This window comes from Carassius auratus, chromosome 28 (genome assembly GCF_003368295.1).
Source record: "Carassius auratus strain Wakin chromosome 28, ASM336829v1, whole genome shotgun sequence".
NCBI lineage: Eukaryota > Metazoa > Chordata > Actinopteri > Cypriniformes > Cyprinidae > Carassius > Carassius auratus.
The window spans coordinates 10561091-10587038 of record NC_039270.1 but is presented as its reverse complement, the minus strand read 5'-3'; the positions used below and the strand labels follow the sequence as shown (position 1 = coordinate 10587038).

Sequence of the window (25948 nt, the reverse complement as noted above, 5' to 3'; positions counted from 1 at the left end):
TTTGATGGGGGAGACATACAAAATGTGCAGTGCTGGGGGGTCTGTAGGACAGGTCTGTGTATTAAAGGAATAGTTCACCCAAAGATTTAACTTTGTTAATAATTTACTTGCTCTCTAGCTACTCGAGATGTAGATAAAGTTGTTGTTTTTCATTGGAACAGATTTGGAGGAATTTAGCATTACATAAACCCTGTAAAGTGAGGTGATTTAGATAGTTAGAAAAAAACCTTGAATCCTTTTATCAGTTTGAATAGAAAAAATGCAAACACGGTCACTGGTTGTTGAATTGTTTTATTCCATATATACTGATTTTTTGGGGGAAATCTCTCTAAACATAGACATGCTGCATCACTGCACAGCTCCAGATAGTCAAGTCTTAGGGCAAAACAACCAAGAGGTGAACGATGTGATGAACACAGAAACAAGGGGAATTCAATAGGATGGAAGATTTCAGGAAACAGACATTATGTGCATATCTCACTAATGTTTTTCTAACTTTATGAACATAGGTAACCAACCAACCCTCATCCCATTATATCACACTGACATTGCCCTTTTCGTTATTTTCAGTCTTGTGAACATACAGTACACAGGTTATTTTCTGACCGTCATGTTAACCCTGACAAACGTGTCATGTGTGCATATTATATACACACACATATACAGGAGCTGACCAAACAACATAAACAACAAACAATATATTAATACAAAGTCTCTAGTACACAACAGGACCCTTTCCCTTCACACAGTACCTTCAGTAACTCTTTTAATGCCTGTGTAGTGGGACCCTGCACCTCAGGATTGAGGCCCGAAGCAAGCCTTATGCAAACCTAGGTACACATGTGTCATCAATACATTACAAGTGAGCTTCTCATTGAACTCTAGGTTAATAGTTACCTTCAAATACAGTATGTGCCATAAAACCACACATGGTAGTGTTCAGGTAGGTAACTTTTAACAGTGTAACTAAGTTATTTTCTCTATTCTAGAGAGTTATTTTATATATTCTGCTCCACCAGGACAGTAGTTGACTTAAAAAAGTGACCATAGCAGAAGGAAGTTCATGCTAATGTGTGCTATAGCACCAGTTCTGAGAATGCAACATGTAAAGTACTTGGATTTGATGCATCAAAGTGCAGTTCGTGACACAAAGCGTACACTCACATAGTTGCGTAGAGTATCTTAGCTTTAGATTTCTACCTTGCTCTATGACCTTCAGAACCTCGGGACGAGAGGACATAACCGTTATTTGATTGGATCCTGCTGTGTATGAAAAAAAACTGTCAAACTATCCCAGTTTCTAGCAATTTCCATCAAAACGCCTGGAAATCATTTTGATAATTTGATAAGCCTGCACATTAGGTACCAACCACTTCAACTAGTGACTAGTAGATCACTTTAAAGGGGTCATGACACTGAGCTGAATCCGAAAATATAATGAAAAACCCAAGTCTTAGCACAGGATCACCTCACCTTCTTGGACCATCAACTGAAAATTTTGAGTGTGAATTGGACTTACCAGTAAATGGGGGAGATTTTTTGCTAACAAAATGATAGGGCCAGAATAATGGCACGAGAACTTTATTTCTCTGGTCATCTCTATATCATCCCGGCGAGAATGTGTTAAATCTTCCTCATGCACAGTAAGATGATTTTATTGTTTTCTGATGTGGTGAAAGAGAAATGTTTGAGATTGCTAGTGTGGACGAAGAGCATTTAGAAACAAAAAGCATTCTCAAATGTATCAACTCCAACCCCAATTAAACACCTGAAGCAGCTAATTGAGGTCTTCAGGGTCAATAGAAACGTCCATGTAAGTGTGTTGGGCCAGGCTGGAGCTGAACTCTGTAGGACAGGTGCTCTCCAGGAGCAGGATTGGGCACTGCTGATATACCACTATATTCAAATGACTGCCATTATTCTGCATACATAATTTCAATTCTGTATGCACCGTGGCGAGAGCATCCAAAGATGTTAGCCAAAGATATGGCCATCCGTACTGAAGCAGCATCCAAATGAGCAATGGACAGAGAAAATATGCTGAAGTATGTCATGACCTCTTTAACAATCAATATCCACCGTTCTATTCCTAACCTCTTATTGTTTTGAAACGCTCATTTAAGTGCTGACTTTTGTGACTAGCTATGTTTCCATCACCGTTTTACGTTCGCTTGAGGTCGATTTGGACTTTTTTGACGAAAAAGTGTTAATGTGAATAAAAGGAGATGGAAATCCATTTGCAGAGTAGATTTCTCCATGCGCATCAAACAAGTCATGTGCTATGGGACGCCAAAACCTAACCAGTGGACCAATAAAGTTCCTCAGTATCTGAAATGTAATGCTCATGTCCGAGCAAAGTCAGTCATCAACGTATTTCTGTATAATGTGTTTCTTTTGTTTTGTCTGCTCGCTCTGAGGCGCAAATAATTTATTATATAAGCTTATGAAAAATATTATATTCAGGCGTTTCTCCTATTTTCACAGTGATATATAGCCTTAGTGCTAGTTCTACCAGACTCGTTTGATGGAAACGGTGTTTATTTGCAAATGTTTTATGTTATATTTCATATATTTTGTAGATACGTTAAATTTGCAACTTTGGATGGAAACCCAACTAATGTCTGTTTGCTTTTATATTTTAGGCCTTTGTTCTTTGGGTTAAATGCACATACATATATTAGCTAACTCACTCAGTCCTAGTCCCCCTGTTTTTAGTTATTGAGGGTTTAGACCATGTTAAGATAAACTGCTTTCTACAATGAACCTAAAACTGTTAGCAAAAAGACCTTTAAAGATCCCCAACTCCAAATCTGTACTTGGTTCAGATAGACTCCAGCAATCCAGCATAATTTTATGGACATAAACTGCTATTGATGACGTGTAATTTACATCTTTGCATTCTCAGAGTATAACTGTTATTAATGGCAGCATATTATTTGTCTTTTATACCTTGTATAACCAGGAAAGGAGGGTGGAATCAAACTCGGAATTGAACTGAGAAATCAACCAAATGTTCACACTTGGTTTTGTGAAAACAGCCGAATACTGAACTGTTATATATATATCTCTGTTTGTGTGATGTGGTTTAGGACTCTGTATACATAACTATAAAGGAAATCAGTTATTCTCAACAACTCCCTGTCCTTCACAGCACAGTATAAGGAGCAAACATCAATGACAGAAACAGCTTGTTAAGCACATTATCACTCTCGGAGAGGAAAAAACAGAGACCCGTCTGAAACAAATAACCGCTCTCTGATCTCTTATACTGTGGACATATATATACTGCAGTCGTCACTCTTTTCAGTGCCAGTTCACCCAAAAAACAAAATTCTGTCATCATTTACTCATCTTCACAGCAAAATATAGTTCACCTCTTTTTGTACATAAAATAAAAATCTATGTGAATTTAAATGTTTCGCAGTAATCCATACAACTCCAATTATTTAAATCAAATTTCTGGATTACTTTATTTCCTTTTTGAAGCTTAAAATCTCTGGACCCCATTGACTAAACCATAATATTCCTACTTGTTAGTCAGGTGAAAAATTAACACACAAACACACACACAAATGTATTAAAGTTAGCAAAACGAAATATACCTATTAACAGTGATATAGTTATCAAGCACTGTAACTTATGTGGGTAACATATTTATTCCCACATTACTCCCAAATCTTACAGTGAGTATGTGCCACTTAAGAGCAGATTTAAATCAGAATTCAGACTAGCAAACCTAACCCTTGTCCTCACCTCCCTCATTTGCTCTGCATCAGTTATTTCCACTGGGATCTAGGTAGCTGAAGGTTAATTGTTTAACTGTTAAACAGAGCAGAGCTCAAAACTGATTAAATATTTCGTGGCTCCAGTGGCGAAATACAAGAGCAATTTGATGTATAAAAATACAGCCCAGAGTGAGATTTGAGCTATAAAGTCCATAGAAGAGCGCTAAAGATTTGTCGCAGCATGTTGCATGGGGATTGGCGCTACAGTTGCACGCACGCCAGTCATTCATACGCAGACAACTCACGAAATTAAAAATACTTTGACCAGAGAAATCCAAGTACTGTATCTAGTTCTCACAGAATGATCAAATGTTCAAGTTTTACTGCACAATCACCACTGCAGTACAGACAGATCTGCAAATTCCTGTAAATGTAACATACAGAGCCCAATTTGACTTCAGGGTGAAATCTGAAATTCACGTGTATCTGAGATGGCGATGAAATGAAAATACTGCTGGAATGAAAAGCTGAATTAATGGAGAAATGTGTGAAACTGCATCAATACTTTTACCAGTACACTAACTCCAAATCACTACAGCTATTGATGGTGAAGAATTTTAACATCCTTCTATCATGCTTGTCAAATTGCTCTCTCTCACACACACACACACACACCATCAACAAGTCCTTTATTTTAGTCTCACTGGAGCACTAACTGTAAGTCCGCATTCACTTCAGAGATTTTGTTTCTTTTACAGTGCAGGAGCTTACACCTCTCTTCCATTCACCCTTCTCCCAGACTCCTTTACCAAAGCTGTCTTCCTGTGTACGTGGGAGGCGCGGATGGAACCTGTGACAAGGAGAAACAAAATGATCCAATTAGAAGCAGGCAGGTTTAAACACAAGACATTTACAAAAGATAAATGGTGGTTCATAAGTGGGAAAACACATCTCAAGTGCATTAAACAACGTACAATTTGTTATGTAAGCTTGGTTTTATTTTTTGCTGCTTCCAAACTCCTCAATCTGTCCTTGTTACATAATTTAGAACCCTTTCTTATCTTTTTGTTCTGTTTCAGTTAGCTTCTCTTTTCACAACCCTACCTTTGTCTAAGAGAGAACCTTTCAAAATTCAGATAATGCTTTAAAGTAATTTCCTACAGACGAAGAGCTGATCATGTACTTAAAATGCCACAATAGATGCTAGCTGTCTTAAAACTCATAAAATTATAAAGTTATGGACACCTTCCCAAATAAAGACCTGGTTAAACTCATTTAATACTTCCACCTCTCCATGGATGACTATCCCTGCTGTCGCTGTACACAAACAAATTTCCCAGAAGACAACAGTGACAATAGCTCAATTCAGTTCACCTTTTGTTCTCATCCGATGGTGTCAGTGCAGTCAAATAGAAAATATTACTGAATGTGAAGTGTCTTTAAACCCCAACTAAGCAAGCCAGATGTGATGGTGGAAATGAACGAAAATGAAGTGACAGAAATGGAGAAAAACTTGGATTAGTAACAGGACGTTTCTTCTCTGGCCGCAAGGTGTGATTTACTGTATGATTTCAAGCTGCATCACAAGTCAGATTTGTGGATTGATATTTTTCAAAAAATTTAATCTAGCTCCTTCTGTTTAAAGATTGGGACCAGGGTTAGATTAGAAAGAAGAGTTGTAGTCTGGTCCAGTAGTGGACAAGTGGCTTATCAATGCCTATAAGCATAATGATCATGTTTCCTGTTTAAAAAGTGCATTGCAGTTTTATCAGGTGTAGGCATAATGTGTGCCTAGCTGGTCATAGGAATCAGTGTCTAGGACTTCAGGTGTTTAGGTCTTCGATGTTGTCTCAAGGTTTCTCCATAACAAATCTTTAACTAAAAATAAATGCATCAAATAATCACTAGTAATTGGAGTTTGTTGAATCGGTTCGTTTAGTCTCAAATTTTAAGTCACACTACGTTCCATTTATTTATTTTTTATTACAGTCACGTCTGTGGTAGCTGGTGATGTCTGGTTTCGCCCTTGAACTGGTTCTACATTCACATGTGCACATTGCTTCGTTCTCTTTGAGCAGAAATATTGCTCTTGTTTGGATAAATGTTCATTCTGTTTTTGACAAGGCCTTGGCTGCAGCGTTGCATTGTTGGCAGGTTTTGTTCTATTTATAGTTGGGTCAAGGCAGAGAAAATTATTTCCTCCCCCACTAAAGAGACATTTACTCTCTTCCATGTCACATCACTCATCACCCAAGAACCAAATGTTTAAGGAAAACAACATTCGTGCACTGGGAAAACTGGCCAATAGTTTGTAAAATCAGTGTTATGAACAAAAACTTGTGTATAAAACATCCTAACCTACAAAAATATTCTCAATATTATGAAAGGAGTTTTAGTGAAGGAGTAAATGCACTTTTTATGCAAAGTTCCAACCTGTGCAGATAAAAAATACCTTACAAGGATGAATCATTCATAATTTAACATTCTGTGTCAAACATAGTGGACACAGTCACAGAGTAGGTTCATAGCAACTGTTGCAGTATCTAAGAATTGCTTTTATCTGACTGGTAATATAGTCGACAGTTTCACCCCTTTGACACATTATTTCAATAGCAACCCTCTGGCCAACTACAGGTCATTTTGTTTTGATCAGGTTAACCTCAAATTTATATATAGTTGATGTGAAATCATAATTTTGCAACCCATAACATGTTCCCAGCATATTTCATGGCAAAGTTAAACCTTTTATACTTAATAATATTTTCACATATACTGAGCCATGAACCATACATGTTTACATATTAAACCATGGTTCCCCTTTTAGTCAGTTACTTTGGAAATTGTCAACACTGAAATTAGTGGTCTCACTTAGGAGCCCCAATCATTTCTGAGGACTGGCGAGAGGAATCTGCATGTTAATCCACTCCCAGTACATACAGGTATTTCTTCTGGATGTCCTCAAAAGCAGGAAGTGGTGTCCCTGTGATGCATTGGGCAGTTTTCACCACCGCACCATGTGGCCAGGTGCTGTAGTCCTTCCTTGTAGGCAGTCTCATCATTGTCTCTGATGAGGCCAATCACCGTGGTGTCTTCTGCAAACTTATTGATGGAGTTTGATCCATGCACAGGCTTGCAATCATGTAATCCATAATCCAGTTGCAGAGGGAGGTGTTAATGTCCAGGTCTCCAAGTTTTGTGGTCAGCTTGGAGGGAATGACAGTGTTTAATGCTGAGGAGTGTTTCGGTACTGGCACAATGGATGTGGACTTAAATCATGTTGGCACAGTTGCTTGGGTGATGGACAGGTTGAATATGTCTGTGAAGACCCCTACTCTGCACATGCCCTAAGCACACATCCAGGAATGCTGTCCGGGCCAGCAGCCTTGCGTGCGTTGATCCGGCTCAATGCAGTATGGGCATCTGTGGAGGTGAGTTTGAGAGGTTGGTGGTCCGCTGAGGGTGAGATTTTAGTGGTCGTCTCCTTGCTGTCTCTGTTGAAGCGAGCATAAAAGTAATTTAGCTTGTTAAGGAAAGAAACGTCTGTGACCGTTGGAGTGGAGTTCCATGACTTGTAACTGATGATCTGTATGCCCTGCCACATGCATCGGGGGTCAGAGTTGGAAAAGTGTTCCTCTACCTTGAGCTTGTAGCAGTACTTGGCCTTTGTGATGCCCCTTTTCAGTTTAGCCCTGGATTTATTGTAGGCCTGAGCATCATCTGAGCTTAAGGCAGTGTTGCGGGCTTTCAGCAGAAGTCGCACCTCCTTGTTCATCCATGGCTTCTGATTAGGGTATGTTGTGATCTGTATTTCTGTTGTAACAGTCAATGGTAGTGTTGATTTAATTCAGTACAGATGAGGATAAATATCAATGTCCACCACAGTCAGCCTGAGAAGCAAACATACTCCAGTCTGTGTATTGAAATCTGTTCTGAAGTAAAGAGTCTGCTCCAGTTGGCCACACTTTGATGGTCCTCATTGATGGCTTCACGTTGTTGATGAGGGGTGAGAATATGTTGAGGTAAGAAACAAAGAAAGGTGATCAGACTGTCCAAGGTGGGGGAAGTGGGGTCACGATGTAAACTTCATCAATGTTTGTGTAAACATGATCCAAAGTTTTGTCTCCTCTGGTTTGGCAGGAAACATTCTGATGAAATTTGGGGAGCACTGTCTAAAATGTGCAGTGATTAAAATCACCTGCGACAATAAAAGCAGCCTCCGGGTGAGCAGTCTGTTGTTTACTAATGGCTGTATGAAGTTCGTTCAAAGCAACTGTGGGGGATGCAAAGTCATAACTCGTCCATTATGTTGATCAGTGACTGCACATTAGCGAGGAAAATACTGGGTAAAGAGAGCCGGAGTGTTAGCTTTATCTTAGCTCTTAGACCTCCGGGCTTACCTGCCTTTGTTTACGCCTGCTAGCACTTCTGTCTAGCCGCGTAGAGTGCGTAGCCTCCGGTGTTCTGGAGATCTCAGGGATGAGTCGAAGATTGGTGATAAAACTGTTGGAAAAGTTCTCACCGATATCCAAAAGCTCCTGTCGGGTGTAGGATGTTAAAGCAAGGAGGTTCAGTACAAACAGACCCAAGATGAGCAGGAACAATACTGACACTGAACCTTGCAATGCAATATGCATGCTGAGACACCATTTTTGGATTGGTCATGTCAGCATTGTGAGCACATGTCCATGGCTATGATGAGTTTGCAGCTCTCATTTATAATGAGGCTCCCCCTGAATTCTACCCAGTCCAGTTCTGCTTTGCCAGCCCACACAGAAGCCCTGCTTAGTACCATTGAGCTCCTGGATAAAGATGCCAGTCTATGCCATGAAGGACCCAATCGTTTATTCGGGGCTCCTTAAGAGGATAAGGTGTCTATCGCAACAAGCAGAGATCGCAGTCCTCTCTGCGAAGGATGCATGAGCCCGTTACTCCGGCTTGGATTAAGTCAGGTTTTGCAGCCCCTTATTTCATTGTACCCAAGAAGAGTGTTGGGTTACTGCCAATCCTGGATCTGAGTGTTGAATTGGCCATTCACATGCTTCCATTCAAGATGTTGATGCAAAATAAACAAATTAAAACCTATATTGGCATATGTCCACCAGTCCAAACAAAAATCACTTTGTCTCTCGCTCCAAAAAAAAGTGCAAATACCCGCTTACATTCAAAATTGCACCAATTCTGTAAAAAACACAAGTGCAAGCACTAAATACACAAATCCCTTACTTCAGATTTGTCTTGAGGCATTTAAAGCATGTACAGCTATTGGATAAAAAGTATGTTTGAATCTATTTGTCCTTGTTTTAATGGATCGGTACCGTCTGCCGGATGGTGACAGAGTGAACAAAGAACCCTCAGAAAGTCTCTGCTGTGCTTTCTTCACCAGTTCAGTGGTATTCCTGCCTTAAGCCAAATCCATCTCAAATTAGACTCCCAGAAAACATAACATTCTTTCATGAATTCAGCACCAGGATTGGTTTGCAGCAATCAACCTGAAGGATGCATACTTTCATGGTTTTTGTTTCTTCAGTTTGTTTTTCAAGGGTTGAGTGTATCGGTACAAAGTCCTCCCTTTCGGGCTGTACCTGTACCTTAGCATAAATTGTCTCCACCATGGAGGAAGGGCATCTGAGTCCATCTTGATGGCTTATGTTAGGTCACTCATGTGATCTATTGTGCGAGCACATGAATATGGTGCTTCAACATCTCAGCCAGTTGGGGCTTCAGGGCAACTGGGAAAAGAGCAAGCTCTACCCTAGTCAGTGCTGAACTGCCTGAATTCATTCAGGGGAAAATCAGTGGTTCCTCTAAAATGTTTCAGAGGCTCCTGGGTCATATGGTATGCACGGATTGTTACACATGAGAAAGCTTTGGCACTGGCTTTACAACCGAGTCCCGACATGGGCATAGTACCACAGTACACACCTGGTGGGCATTACCCTGGTTTGTCACTCCCTATGGTCAGACCTTGGTTTTCTAAGGGCAAGTGTGCCCCTGGAGCAAGTGTTGAGGCACATTTTAACAACAAATGCATCAAGGATAGGCTAGATCATTATATGCAACGGCCACACAACTTCAGGCTTATGGATGGGACCTCGACTGCAGTGTCATATCAATGCAGTGCATATCAACTGCAGTGTGCACTCTTGACAGATTACCCTTTTGGGAGAATGGAGACACTATCCCCAAGTGGTGCAGCTGATTTGGAGTCAATTCGAGGAAGCCCAGGCAGACCTGTTTGCTTCCCTGCAAGTGCTGCTTCTGGAGGATGACCTATCCAGGCCTTGTGTTGCTGTGTCCTGTTCGTGTTTTGCGCATTTATGCGGAACACACCCAGAGCTTTAGAAGCTCTGACTAGCTTTATGTCTGCTTTAGAGGTCAGCAGAAGGGAAAGGCTGTCTCCAAAGCCCCTTTCACACTGCCATTCCGGCAAATACAGGGGTAAAGCGTTCCTGTAATTGTTCCCTGGTCGCTAGATTTGGCACTTTCACACTGCCAGTGATGACCCGGTATATGTGCGCGCTTTCACACACAACCCTTGAAGATCCCGTAATGACACGTGACATCAGCGTGTGACGTGTAATGTACGAGTCGACAACGCTTGGCACGTTATACTTTAACTGAAGCAAGCAAACGATCTCCGTGTTAGTGTGGAAAGTGAGGAACTAACTGATCTCTGCTTCATTACAGTTTGCACATATGTTTTCGTCGCGAATGTTGATCTTCCTTCAAAACAGCCGGTAAAAGAGTCGCGCGATAACGCGCGTCATCACTTCGATACGGAATTAGATCTGGCTTTTGTTCACACAGCGCTCGTTCCGGATCGATTACCGCAATGTTACTATGTCCCCGACCCGGGTTCGATTCGGTAATCAATTCCGGGACGTGGTTGCTTTCACACAGAAGGCGACCAGGCAATGTTACGGGAATATTGCGGGTCCGACGTGCAGTGTGAAAGGGGCTCAAGATGAGCTTGTCCCTGGATGCTATTGCCTTGGCATACCAAACACAATACGAGCCATGCCCCCTGGGGTGAGAGGTCACTCCACTTGTGCAGCTTTACAGGCGTTGGTGCACGGCACCTCTCTAGCAGACATCTTCAAAGATGTGGGCTAGGTGACACCTAATACCTTTGAGATTCTTTCATCTCTGGGTGGAACTGGTTTCCTCACGTGTCGAGTATGAAAAGGTCATTTGTAGGAGGACTGACTCAGTGTATTGCTTGCAGTGCCATTCGTCTAGTTATATTCATGCTCCTTGTCTTCTTCCAGTAAGTTCCTCCAGCGCCAGGTGGCATTCAGAGGAGTCTCTTGCCAGGCTCAGTACTCCTAACCTTATGGTTGCTGAAACAAATATTGAGAGTATATTTGAATAACATTATTTTTGCTTCCTTGGTAAGCCCTTTGTAGATGGTTGATTAGCTGGCTTAGGTGGCATTAGGCAGGTTATGGATTGAGGGTCATCTGTCCTTGCATACTCTCCATAGGAACCCCTAAAAACAGTGTCAATGTAACATTAAACGTGACTGAATAAAAGGGAACAGCACGGATATGTTATATAATTTTAATTCTCTGAAGGAGGGAACAGAGATTTTGCCACAACCCTGAAATTTCGCTGAATGCCAGGATGCTTTCTTGTCTCCTCAGCACAAACCTGAATGAGTGGATCCATGCCAACATCTTGTGTACCCGTATGTACAGGGAGTGGCTTGGCATGCAAATTCCACTCGTCAATAGTCACCAGCCATTTCTTGTAGTGCTCATAGGTGATTGGGACTCCTAAGTGAGACACCTAATGTAAGCCTACCTAAGCCATGGAAAACAGCCTGTCCAGGAGTGATACCAGGTTCGAAAATCAAATGTGGGACAGTCAAAATGGTGCTACTGCAAGATTGTTTTCCTGTTGTTTTCCTGAGATGTGCACCGCCTACTAAAATATATATATTTTTTTCACATAGCCCAAATGTTTGGAAGCCCAAAACAACAAATCGGTTGCATGTGACAGGAACAGAAACATACAATTACTGTGCATGTCCAAGGACTTCTGTGCTGAGGACACAGAATGACACACTGACAAACAGCAATCAAATGATAAACCAAAGGCTTTTCAAAAAGCGTGGATAGAAAAACCATATTTCTGAAGAAGAGACTGGAAGATCTGATGAGTGTTGGCACAGGCACATTCTTTTGAGGCATTGATTATAACCATGTACCTCTTCAAATCTACAGTTACAACTAAATTAGTTATGAGCAAATATCAAAACAAAATATGTGGAGTCCATGACAGTTTTTTTCCTTCCAGAGGAATAAACAAAGCTTGTTTCAAGCTTTAGTTAGTCAACCACTTTACTAAACCTTGTCAGTTGCAATAAGCTAGGAATAAAGTTTTCTACAAGTTTGTTAATTTGGCCTATATATAATACTATAAAAGTTATGTACTCACTGCTCCTCCATTTAGGATCATGGTCATCTCAGTAGGTTGGTAGACGTTACTTCTGAAGGGTGCACTGGGTCTGGCTCCTGTGTTGCCATTATGATGGCTACCACTTCTCAACCCTACAACAATAGAGAATGGATGTTAGGATCTGTTTGATGTATATTCAGTGATATATTAGTCTTTGTGCCTTGTACCTGCAGCATTTTCATCAAATGCATATCCCTGATTCTCTACAAACTGCCTGTGCGAAAGTGGGATGTCCTCATCAAGGCTGGCCTCTCTCATGCGTGATGAATTCTGAGATGTATCAAAATAGTCTGGAGCTGAAGGCTGAGGTGGTGATCGAAGACAGGCATGGGCTTCAGGAGCAGCATGGCACAGCAATAACAACCAACCCTGTGCTACCAGGGCCACAGCCAATGCTGGATCATCCCAGTCTGGAGACTTCTCAAGTACTTTGTTCCCATAGACGTAGAAACCAACCCAAGCCACCCACAGGAGAATGGACAGCAAGCAGGAGACTAGAAGCCACACAACATTACAGTGCCATTGTCGTGCCTTCCCACACAGTGCTAATGTTGCAGTTACTAGGGCAGACAGCAGGAGTGCAACCACATAGGCACAAGCGAGTGCAAAGTCCAGTTGCTTATAGTCGCAAGCCGGATTACCCTCCCGCAGCACTGTAAGAAGAAGCCACTCTGCAGCAATAATACCTTGTACTGCTGTTAACCCTAGCACTAGTCCAACGAGGGCACACCCGCCTGGGCTACGAGACTCACGTGCAAGCCTGCGCAGCCTCAAGCCCTGTGCTAACATGCAGGCAAAGCAGAGGGAAAAAAACAAACCCCAGAGGGCACGTCGCACCACACAAATGCTTTCGTTATGCTCAATAAGGTATGCAAAGCTAAGCCCAAACAGCCCGATAATGCCCGTTAGAAGTAAGAGAATTGGACCAATGCCACTTCGCTTTGGTGCCTCAGTCACTGAGTGCAGGCGACAAAGTAACACGATCAACAGTAAAATGGCAGCGAACACACCAGCCACTGCTACGACCTCCACCACCACCCCCCACATAGCATCCAGGTCACATAAGAGAGTGTATGGTCTTGGTATTCCAAAACTGCAGCCAAATGGGACGGTTGGCTGCTCAGCTTGAGACAAACTCACGCCCGGCCCAGTGAGCAGCAGGAACACGACATGAAATAATGACATCTGAGAAAGAGAGAAAAAACAAGAATGAGTCAATATTACTCTTTGTACAATTTGCTTTTAAAGGTGTGTTAACACTTGTCCTGTTTGGTTCAATTTCTACAAACTCTGGTACGATTGCTTGGTTAGTGCAGTATATTTGAGTAAGTGTGAATGCTGCTATCCGAATCCTGATGTGCATCAAACATCTTTTTTGCGGCCTCGGCCCACTTGTCCTGGTGCGGTTTGAATTAAATACGAACACAACATACCAAATACTTTTAAACTAAGTAAAAACAGAAAGTAATGACAAGAACTACAACCGAACTGAAAGTAGCTTAAAGGGCCCTGTTATTCTTTTTGGAATATTACAACCGAACTACAAGTGTGAACACACCCTAAAATTTGGTCTGACAAATACAGTGGCACAAAAAATGTTCTGGTCATCTAAGTCCCTTTCAAGTGTGGATGTCAATGAATATGATTTACTTTTGTCAATTATTTGTATTAGATTTAGGCCCTTTAAAAACCTCCTTTCAGCAAGCCTACACTGCTCTTTTTGGTCAGATAGCTCAGTCTGCTGTGACTGGTCTATTGCTGTGGTATCGTAAACATTTATTTTAACCACTGACCCTTCACATCCTTGTCCTGTGGAATTGTAAACATGCAAATCTGCTTTTGCACTGCAGAGAATTGCATCACATCACAAACCATAAACTGAAGTTTTTGAAGGCAGATAAAAGTAGACGATCTTTGCAGATAAGTTTCATAAGTGGAACTGGAACTGCTGACGACTTGTCTCAGCAGTTCAGAATAAACTCTTTCTTTCAGGAGAAAATAACTGTATTTGTTGTGCGCTTTGATTTTTAAATCTTTGCAGAACTTTTACATTCACAAACAGCTATATTATACACTGCATGAAATGTAATATTCATAAAAGAATAACAGGGCCCTTTAAGCTACTTTCAAGGTACTTTTTATTGGATGTATGAAGCCAGTCAGGTCTTAGTCCACAAGTACACCTGAGAAGCTCATATCTGAAGAGAACCATATTTTTTTTTTATTACATGTGAAAAATACTACAGAAGCCTTCTGTCATTTTTATTATATTTTGTTTATTATAACTTTGTTCATTTGTTATTCATGCATGGTATCTTACAAAATATTTATTTTCCTTAAAGCAACAATGTGAGTGCTTAACAGTTGTTAAATAACAAACCGTTATTAAAATGTAGAATGTTATATATATATATATATATATATATATATAAAATGTAAATACAGCGTAATGTGAACACCTTTGTAATTCGCTTCAACCGAATTTTATGAATGATTATTTTAGGTTCAAGTATGTATAAGGATTTGGAAACGAGCAGAGTACGGCTGTTTCTAAAGCATGCAGTGCGCCATCTGCTGTTCAAAACTAAGCTCAGGATCAATTCAAGAAAGAATTGCGATGCATTCGTAAAAATCTCTGTATGCATTGATTTATTTTCCCAGCCCTAATTAAATTCAAACTTAAAAAGCCAAATATAAAGGCTTAATATTATTTCTGAATTTAAAAAAAAAGTGTTCATTAGTATGATCACAAATTACGGTAACCATGGCAAAGGATTTCATGTACTAATATAACAGGTTTAAAAAAAAAAAACAAGCGGGCATTACAGTCCATAGCGTGTGTTGTGTGTTTGGGGCTTGGTTTCAGTTCAGTGTTGGAATCTGCATACTCATGTTTTGTCTTTTGTCAAGAGCGCACGGTGGGGGTTCTTAATCACAGTTTCATATGCTTTTGTGATGTGTTTATTGTTTGTGCAAGGGGCCTTTGACCTTGTTTCATTGACCGTGTGCTATTGTCATATGCTCATTGTGCCGCCTAGTCTTGAGCATTTTGTTGAACACATGGCTAGTGATTTTTTTTTAGGTGTAACTATAAAAAAAAAAAAAAAGAGGGAAAGAAAGTAGTAAAAGCAAAATGCCTACAGATAAACAAAGTTGTTGTGCATTTCCAACTTCTTTTCAGCTTTATTTGGCCCTCACTGGAGCTTAAAAGGATGACTTCAGGGGCCTGTTTCATAAAACAAGTTTGCCAAATAAGTCAGGCTTATTTCAGTTAGTCAGACTTATTTAGAACCAAGTCAGCTGACAATAAGTCAGAATAACTGAAATAAGCCTGGCTTATTTGGTTTTAGGAAACAGACCCCAGATTGAAAAAGATGACTCTTGCTGTTTTTGTTTCAGCTATACTTGCACACTTTAAAGGTTTTCATTTCTTATTGGACTGTAAATTGCTGATGTAGTCAGAGCACCAAAATATTTCAAAATGTTTTTAATAGTTGAAACATCAAAATTAAACGATTAAAAGACTGGGAAATTACCCCATTAAATTATAGTCCAATTGCACTCACATACTTTATGTGCAATTCACCTGTTTGCTTAAGCTGTTTAGTATATAATTTATAATTTAACATCTATTCTTCTTGAAACATGTCAGTAATTAATAGCATCGATGCTGGCAGCATATTAAGAAATGACACAGCTCACAGCAAAAACTGCTGGTCTTGCATTAAACTCACAGGCTGGATCGGACTCACTAATGTGCCAGTGGTTAGGACAAAGAGGTGATGATGAAGAATTAAGCAGGTGTGGATCTGTTCATGTGCAGACAGTCTTGCATTGACAGATTTATCTGTTACATCATGAAGACAAGTACAAAAGAGTCACTTTGGCAGCTTGGTTTAAATAAAGCTGTTACAGTACCATGACTTCGTATGTCAAAAGATCATGGAAAATTTGATTTCTCAATCTCAATTTCTCATGACCCCCTTTAGATATGATTTTATGGTCACCTAAAGAAAACATACAAGTATATTTAAATTACATTTAGTCATTTAACAAACACTTATCCAAAGCGACTTTACGAATGAGGACAATGGAAGCAATTAAAATCAACAACAAAAGAGCAATGATATGAAAGTGCTATAACAAGTTTTAGTTAGCTTAACGCAGTACACGTAGCAAGTTTTTGTATTATAAAATAAATAAAAAGAAAAGAGATATAATACAAAAATGAATAGCGCAAGCTAGTGATAGAGACATTTTTTTTTTTTGCTTTTGTTAATTGCATAATAAAAACAGAATACTTAAGTAAATAATAGTTATTGTAAACAAAGTAATTTCCTGTTGCCAGCAGGTGGCGCTATGATTATTATTGAATATTGTGCTTAAGGTGCGTTACGGCCAGGACTCTAATCAAGCGTTAAGTTTGGGCAGATTGGGCATGGCATTAGTTACAACAACTTCCTGTTTTATGGTATTAATAGCATGCTTTAGCACTTAGCTAAGTGTTACGAGCATGTTTATAACATGTTTAGCACACAATGGCATATATTACTGTGTTGCTAATAGTGCATCACAGTGCTAAACATGTCACTTCCTATTGACAGTAGGAGTAGGTGACGCTATGATTAAAACTGAATCACTTTCAGAGGGTCCATTCGCGATATCGTCCTCCTGGGTAGCAATCCGTGATTGATAGCGTTTCCTTTGGTCCCCCTCGCAGTGGCGTATCGCAAAATCGTGGGGTGACTTGTCACCGTTACATTGCAATATTGGAAATCTTTGTGATTAACTTTCATGAGGACGCAGCATAACCTGATTGGAGCTGTGACAGATCTGTCCCGAGCGTCTTTCACACTGGCCTCTAGCCATCAGACATGATTTCATGGTCAAATATGTTAGTTTCCTTGGCAGCATAAAGGAAATGTATGCTTTTAATTTAACCGTTTGAAAACTAAACTACAGTCCAGTTAAAATATTTCTTATCCTGTGGCTCCCTCTAATGGACTAAAGTTGTTCTTTAGAGGGTCATTTATGCAGAGCCAATTCAAGTATATGGGAAATATTTCAGAATTATTTATACCAAAACAGTAAATCCAATCAGTTATAAAAGATATAACAATAAACTATGAAGTTCAGAGGTCTCTGCTGAGTTTGGTGCATGTAGCATTAAAGCCATTGGATAGGGTTGAAAATTCTGGGTTTCAGAAAAATAAGAAGTTTAATAAACAATATAACAGTATTCTGGTTTTAGTAACTAAAACCAGAGTAACGTCTCTAAAGTTAGTGTGGTAGATCAATTAATGCGGGTGAAGGGGAGAGATAAAACAGATACTGTGTCTGTGTACAGCATTAAACCGAATACAATGTTTATATCTCCTTTTACAGATGATGAGAGAGATGGGAACTCTTGGCCAGCCTTGTGGACTGAAAGTCAGGCTAGGGAATTAAAAAACAGACACTCTTACATGTGCACTGAAATTTGCCAGCTGATAAAACTGGATCTAATTCATGTAACATCTAAGGATAAATGTACCTCTTAACTGTCTGAGTTCAACAGTAGAAAATCAATCCAGTCTCCCCAGCTGTAAATGTCATTGGCTATTAAAGTCTTGTGTTGCTTATAATAAATTGTAACATGTAACTGATACCATTCTGAAAGACTGCATATTTGATATCAACATGTAGATGCAAACTGTATGCATTAGTGAGTGTGTTGGTGCTTATGGGGTGTCGCTCTGGGACAGGCGAGTATGAGGCTATCACAGTATACTCACTACAAAAACTATATGGGCATGGGTATGTGTATGTGTTTAGGGGACTAAACACCTATCAAACATGTGAAGTTTGGGGCAGATCGGACATTGCTTGCCTGAGTTCCAGCTACTTCGTGTTTCATGGCAAAACATCAAAATTTGTCAGCCCTCCAGGGACATGCCCTTTTACAAAACTCAAGTTCTTCACAAGTTAACACCAACAAAGGTCTTTTCTTGAAGATGACACGATTAAAACTGTAGGAGAAGTTTGTCAAAGTACGAGGCCGGAAAATGGCAAAAACTGCACAATAATTGTACAATAAATTCAAAATAACTGACTTCCTGTTGGGTTTTGGATTTTGTACCAGATACTTTTTTGTAGGTAATTGTGTGTTACACGTGTGTACCGATTTTCATACATGTACGTAAAACCTAACTCGAGGCACACTCAGTTGAAATTTTACAGGTGGCGCTTTCGAGCCATTTTGCCACCCACTTCTGAAACCTAAATCAGATGTCAATTTTCGCCAGTATCCTGACAACCATTGTGTTATTTGTTTTAACTGACTGAGACTGATGAGATCTTGAATCTTGTTTTCTGGAATGATAATGACTTCTGCCCCGTGTCCAGTCCAAATCTTATTTTGGAGACTGTTAAGCCTGTCTCAATTTCCACAAAAGCTTGTTTATTTACCACGTTGCTGTGATCTTTTGGTATTGCATCAGTGAAGAGCTCCTGGGGGTCTCCAAGGTCCTAGTTGGTCTTGTTATCGACAGCACGCATGTTTCTCTGTTTCTATGGTTGTTGTAATTCACAAGCCTTTGCAAAGTGGTTGGGTTTGGTACATTTCCAATACTGCTTCCCCATGGCTGAGCATTTATCCTTGTTGCTCTGCACCACTGTGGGTCTTGTAAAATGGCCTTGTCCAAAATAAAGTTGTAAGTTTGAACAGGAAAGCCCCCACCACCACTACAGCTTATTTGCATAATCAGAGTTGCTGGCAGATTTGAGTACCTTTAAACTCTGATTAGTGTAACATATCCCACTGAAGATATGATGATGTGGTAAAGCCCAATATTCATGAAATCACAAGAGGATCATTACATGCAGACTGGGTTACATTAATTAATGATTCAGTCATTAAACATGCATTGCACATGTGGGTTATGACACCAGATGGCATGGTTCAAAGCGTGGTTGTGCCAAGCACTACGGCTTATTTCACATAGCTGTGCCGCAGCTGTGGTCATTTGATAGCATACATAATTTCAAGAAAAGTATTCATTTTACTGATCATTTACTATGGATTAATGCATGTTTTTGAGGCATTTGTACTTGCGTCAAGCCGTTAAACACCCAAAGGTGACCAACTAGTGAATCTTTACATAAACCAACAATAAAAAAATACACACATACAGACAATGTTGTATGATTCACCAATTCAACATGTGAAATTATGTGCTTAAAATTATATTTGTAAAATGAAATTTGCAAATGGAATATATTCCTGTATATACATCCCTTCAACTGACATTTTGGCATATAATGCGATCACATTCAGAGACGTCTGAATTTATTGTCAAGGCCACGGGATGTATAAGTAGTTTTTATATTCATTCTTTCTAAAGTGATCTTATGTGCTTATACCAAAAATAACTTACAGCATAAAGTATTTATGGGTTACTATTAACTAAGAAAGGCATTCATTTTAACATCTTACCTTATTATAAGATATAAGGTGTGGTAGTTGCCTTGAAAATGATGGTCTTAGAGATGGACCCTGCACAGGCAAAAAAAAAAAAAAAAAAAAGTTTTAGTAGTCACATATTTCATGTTACAATCTCATGAAAAAGACAATCTCCAAATGAAATGTCTACAAACACTTTGGGAGGATTCAAAACTTATATTTGATAGCACTGGTAGTCCATTGGTGTAAGCAATGGAATGGAGAGTATTCATGTGTTGATGCTATGGTTGTGTGAGACAGCTCAAACTCTGATTATTTATAGTGCTCACATGCTCAGTGCTTTATAAATAACATGTAACATTATACAGCAGTGGTCAAGGCAAAACGTCTCATTACAATAACTGACTTTTTAAATAGTCCTCCACAACTTCATTCTACACTGTAAAAGTCCTTATCACAAAGGTTGAAAATAATACAAGTATTAAATCGCATATTAATCTCTCAACTAACACTATGTTTTGTTTTCTGTTAAAAGTAAATTACTTATAACAAAAAAAGACGGGGGGAAAAAAGTCGGCTCTTAAGTTACAAATGTTAAAACCAAAAATAAAGGGGAAAAAGTTGGCTATTATGGTGTACAAGTTTTAAAACCAAAAAACAGGAACAAAAACAAAGTTGGCTTGTAAGGTACAAGTGTTAAAAAATTTTTTTTGATATAACAACTCATTGAGTGTTTTAATGAAAAAGCATTCCATTTCTTAGACATTTCATTTTTAGACGTCATCACGAAAGTATAGCATATTTATGCGTTTTACGCCTTGCCAATTTTAAGCGATTTTAAAGAATTCAAGCAAGACATTAAACAAAGCTACATTCAGTGCTCACGTGCTGTGTTCTGTGTGTACATTGCACATTTTTGCACTTAGTAGCTTTAAAAAATGAGGTAATTATTAATTGCTAATTATTGTTAACAATTAATGTTTTGTTTACAAAGGTAACGCTGTAGTACTTTTGTGCCATAAGCACCACCTGCTGGCAGATATTGAATTTGCATCTGATTTGCCAGAGTTTTGCATCTACATTTTGTAGGGTGGGATGTCTGTATTTAGTAGGTTGTAGTTTTTTCTGTTAATTGGTATTTAAAATTTGTTTTGGTAAACCGCAGGCTATGCTGGTCAGGAGTTTTTTTGCTATGTTTTTGTGGGCCGTTTTAAATATGTTATCAATTAATGACACCAAAAACCAACCATTAAGTGGGTGGGACCTATAATGTGATGTACATATGTACAATATTTTTCGGAATATATGTTGCACCTGAGTATAAGTCGCATCGGTCCAAAAATACATCATGACGAGGAAAAAAACATATATAAGTCGCACTGGACTATAAATTGCATTTATTTAGAACCAAGAGAAAACATTACCGTCTACAGCCGCGGCTGTAGATGGTAATGTTTTATATTGGTTCATTTCTCTCGGTTCATGTCAAATTAATTTTGATAAATAAGTCGCATCTGACTATAAGTCGCAGGACCAGCCAAACTATGAAAAAAAGTTCGACTTGATTAAAAAAAAAAAAAGTTCTGCATGATTAAAAATAAAACTTGCCATGATAACATCTTCATATGGATTTTTTTTTTAATCATGTACAAAAGCAAGGGGCGTAATGACCTCATATGTTTCAAAGATCAAGTGAAAAGATTCCTCAATGCATGACTCCTTTCAACAACAAAAAAATATGAATCAACTAATAGCAGATGCATCTTGCTCTTTGATTTTAAAGAAAAGTTCACCTGAAATTTGCCCATAACGCCTCTTACTTGGCAAAAGGTAGACAAAGGTTCCTTTAAAGTTGAACTCTGCAGAGTTTATTTTTTTCCGTGTCATTCTACTGTGTGAGAAAAAAGGGAAACGCTGATGTCATGAGTAATTGTGCAGTGATTGCCATGGTAACAGCAAGAGGCATAAAGAGATGTGGGGGGTGTCTGCCGATCCTCAGCTCATCAACAACAGGCCTCTAACACACAATCGTGAAGCGCTACAGAACCAATACTTTGTATTTTCATGACTTCTGTCAATACTGGGATGATTGAATGTAATGTACAAGAGGAACAGTTTCTCTTCCTGTGTCTGTTACAGAAAATGAGACAAAGCAACCATGAAGCGATGCTTGTTGCAGCCAGTTGCATTAAAAAACTTGAATAAAAAACATTTGATAATATAATAAAAAGCAATAAAAACATCCCTTACAATTTAAGAGGTTTTTGTCATAACTACAAGAAAGGACATTGCATTTTATTAATTGCTTGTGACTATTTTTGCAATGCTGCACCATTTATTCAACCCAAGTGAAGCACCAAGATAGTCCTGAATATATAAGGTTCGTGTCGCTCTCTTCAGCTGCACCGCACTGCAAGTGTGCGAGAGTGTGCAAACACAGAAAGCGCTGTGATTGGCTGTTTTGGGATTGATTGTGTTGAGCTACACTCAATGTGGACAGAATAGCAGCTCGTCACGCACTAGTTAAAGACACGTTAGAGCATCTAAACATGAAATATCTCACACGTCTCTCAGGTTATTCTGATTCAGACTGGTGTAGGAAATGGCGTGATTTGGGGAATGTGGATGTGTGCGATGAAAGCCGTGCTTGGCCCTCTCCTGCGACAGGCTTGTGAAAGCACCCCCATCCAGTCTTCTCCCACTCTTTTGTGCTGCTTTCGACGACTCCTCTTACATAACAAGGATCCAGCTCTCACCAGTTCTGCTGCATGGCTAGCACTGAGGCTACGTCATGACAGCCTGTGCTTTTAGAACCAAACACCAAAATTGGCCTGACTTATCAATTCAAAAATACATTTGTGCATGGTTTGAACGGCTTATTTGTAATGTGAAGAATCATACAGGCAACATTGTGTGGTGTGAACATGCTCACTTTAACTGTCTTTGATCAAGAACGACTCGATTGTTTAAAGTCACTGTATAATCATGATACAACAAAGTAGCATGAGCAGTTTTATTATTTAAATTAGATTGTGTAATTGTTAAATTTAAAGCAAAACAAGAGTGACTTGATTTCGGCCTTGTCGAATAATTTAAGTTTTCAATTCAATTATAGCATTCAATAATGCAATAATGCTAAAAATGCAAATTCACTCTCTGACAGTAGGTGGCGCCTATGGAATAGCAGCAATATTGCGTTTCCTTGGTTATCATAATGCATGTCTACACAGAGATAAGATGAAATAAAAATGCCGCCAAAGCTTTTCTGAAGACAGCCTTAACCCTTCACTTCCAATCCAGTATTTAGACTTTCCTCTAACATCTTGAGCATCGCAAACTTTAATGTTGCTCCGCTGGGTGCATTATTTTCTCTGCTAGCGCATCTCTTTGCATTTGTCTTGTCTTGTCTCGGACCCCCATTAACATCCTGTTTACATATATCCTAATATTTCCACCCAAATGACATTTTGGGAAATGATTGTCCAAAATAAAATAAAAAACGTAGTTGCTTACTACCCATATTAAAAGACTATTCCCGCTAATCTTTGATCTACCAAAACATTAGTCACACTTTATTTTAAGGCCTTTTGCCGCAAATTTCTAATAAGCTTCTTATTAATACATAGTAAGGTAGTTTGTTAAATTTAGTTATTGTAAATATGGTCATGCAGAATATGTACTTTATACGCTCAAATAAACAGCCAATATGTTATTAATAGGCATGCTAATAAACAATTAGTTAATAGTGAGAATTGGTCCCTATACTAATGTGTTATCAAATTACTAAACTGTCCATTTGCTAAAATAGCTTTCTTACATATTTAAGTAACTCAGTTTGCACTTAACTTGCCAAATATTGCAAAAGTGGGCCTTGTCAAAGCTTCATCTAGACGAGTGGTCTGATTCAGATAATCAGCTCATTAGCAGAGGCTCAAAGACCTGAAATGGGGGTTTCAGACAAAGGACGCATGCTAAATGTCTAGTGCTGGAGGATCCAGGAACGTGGTTGGGCACCAATTCAGCGATCAGATGTTGGGGTGTCCAGCAATGCAAAGTTGAGAAAAGTGACTTTTGGGAGCAGCTACCAAGTAATGAACAACTACATTACAAGTGTTTAACACATTAGTTTTAAGATATGTTGATTTTCCCATAAAAAAAAGTCTAATATTAAAGCGAGATTCCTTAATCATTTTAATGATACAAAGTTTGTCCAATTTAAGTAAACTATCATGGTAATAGTATGTCTATGATAGTTGTGTGGTTTAGAAATTGCAATATAAGGTTATAGTCATTGGTAAAAAATGTCATCTGAATATCATACCGTATTGCTAATGAATAAATACAACTTTTTTTTGAGAAATCATTACGAATAATAAAAAACAGTATACACGACTTCCTCTTGCTACTTTTGAGTCATATTGTGTAGAAATTTTCATTTTTATATATTTTGAATTTTAAAATGATGTGTTTTTCCAAATATGTGGATATAAACTCGAGCAGAATGCTGCTTTGTTGTTGTTGTTGACAGAAGTGTTTTGGGTGGGGGGCGCTGAAAGGGGTTCGCCCTAGATGCTAAAGCTAGAACCCCCACTGATCCAGACTACAGCAGATATATAATGTGATCTTTCCATCCGTTCATCCAGTTCTTGGAGACTCAAGTTAGCTGAACCCTACAGCATGCAGAATCTTCAAGACATGCAAGACACTAGAAACATGGCTGATCGAATTAAAGCCACGATGCAAAAAATAAATAAATAAAACCTGTTAGAAATCAAACAAGCCTTCAGTGGTTGGCTATGAATGTTTTCCGCTCCTGTTAATTAAACATGTCACTGGTTTCAATGCACTGATGCGAATTAATTTGACTTATAATATTTCAAATCTTCCCTTTCTGCAATTACTCAGATCCGATTTGTCTCCCTTTAAAGCATGTCAAATAACATTACGTTGCGAATTATAAAACAGCTTTTTGCATACATTATTAATCATTGCAGAGAGCTAAAATCATTATTATATTAATGGCAAAATGACTTCCAGTGTGTTGACTTCAAATGAATTTTGCTCACATTTACATAACCCAGTCCCACCTAATAAAAGACCAATGAATCCAGCATGTTCATGGGCATGAGTAATGTGTGCATGCATTTCTTTATTTATTTAACCGTATAAATATACAACATCTGATGACAGCTGCCAGAAAACCTCCTGTAAATATGAGTATCTGCTCTGTGCACGTACCTTTATCGATTAAAGCACCCGATATGGTCGACGGTCGTGTGAAAAATGTCACATTTCTGCTCCTGCAGTTGATTTTCACGACAAAGGCTTCCACTCCTCGCTATTTAAAAATGGTTATTTGATTTCCTCCCTGAATCTTTCGTTTAGTCGGGAGTTGATAAACGAGGCCAAACATCAACAATAAAAACCGTGACAAAACGCGGATTCCCTCTTCAGTGACAGAGAAATCAAATACCAGGCGTCCTCATCGAAGCATCATCGCGTCTACAGCACACACCGAACACGTTAGGCATCTATCGGCTTTCATCTGTTTGCCGCAGAAGCGTGTGTTCGTGGATAGATAGATGTTGTAACGCGCTGCTGTGTCGCTCTCTCGGTGCATCTGCTGCGTTCCCTCTGGCGTTACACGCGCGTTCTCAGCTGTTTGATTCGATCCATCGGCGCATCACAAGCCCCGCCCCCCGCTGTCACTCACCACAAACAAGCCCGGCTCTTCACCATGTACGGAATCCCCTCCAACCCCCACCCCATTGTCTGCGTTTACCAACCTTTCTATTCGTTTCAAAAAAGACACCAACTTGGATGAAGAGAATGTAGAAAATAAAGACAAGAGAAACAAAATATTGTATACAATTATAGACAGCAAGGTATTTTGGATATATAGGTAGAGCAGATTCCGGTCATAGCAATAGATTATGATTAATTGTATTTTGCTTTATTTGTGATAAACACAGGTTGATATATTTTTGGCAGAGGTACAGTGTCCTTACATAATTCAGCCAGAGAGTGGCACAGTGATATTTCCAAATAAATAGATGAGTAACAGAGGGAAAAAAGTTTAAACAATGAGAATATAAAGATCTGTGCATTACTGAGAATAAGAAATTAACTATATTCTTTGTGTTGTAATACAGAACGATAATTGTAAAAAATGTTTATGTATTCTGATATTTTTGCCTAAGAGATAGGAGCACAACTCATTCAAACACTTAATAGAAATGTAATAGTTAGAAATGTAATAAATAAAAATGTAATATACCTTAATCTGGTTAGCGACATATTTAAATGTTGATGGAATAAAAAC

At 39.0% G+C, this 25948-nt stretch overlaps 1 protein-coding gene across 1 annotated transcript; it reads right to left on the bottom strand.

Annotated features, from left to right (window-relative positions):
• Positions 1–274: 274 nt before the first annotated feature.
• Positions 275–25305, bottom strand: gprc5ba (G protein-coupled receptor, class C, group 5, member Ba). The gene is made up of 5 exons (XM_026207741.1): positions 24865–25305; positions 19660–19719; positions 12353–13370; positions 12165–12277; positions 275–4575 (listed from the first exon to the last, which is right to left on the bottom strand). Exons 3-5 carry the CDS (start codon positions 13368–13370, stop codon positions 4531–4533), a joined length of 1176 nt encoding a protein of 391 aa, XP_026063526.1. The 5' UTR covers positions 19660–19719; positions 24865–25305; the 3' UTR covers positions 275–4530.
• Between the last annotated feature and the right edge of the window lie 643 nt (positions 25306–25948).

What these genes read in the sequence shown, in the direction of transcription:
- gprc5ba (XM_026207741.1), bottom strand. Translation starts at nt 13,370, where the DNA reads ATGTCATTATTTCATGTCGTGTTCCTGCTGCTCACTGGGCCGGGCGTG. An exon ending in ATTTGATGAAAATGCTGCAG is followed by an intron (nt 12,278 to 12,352) that starts GTACAAGGCACA and finishes CTATTGTTGTAG; the next exon opens with GGTTGAGAAGTGGTAGCCAT. An exon ending in TGATCCTAAATGGAGGAGCA is followed by an intron (nt 4,576 to 12,164) that starts GTGAGTACATAA and finishes TCCTTGTCACAG; the next exon opens with GTTCCATCCGCGCCTCCCAC.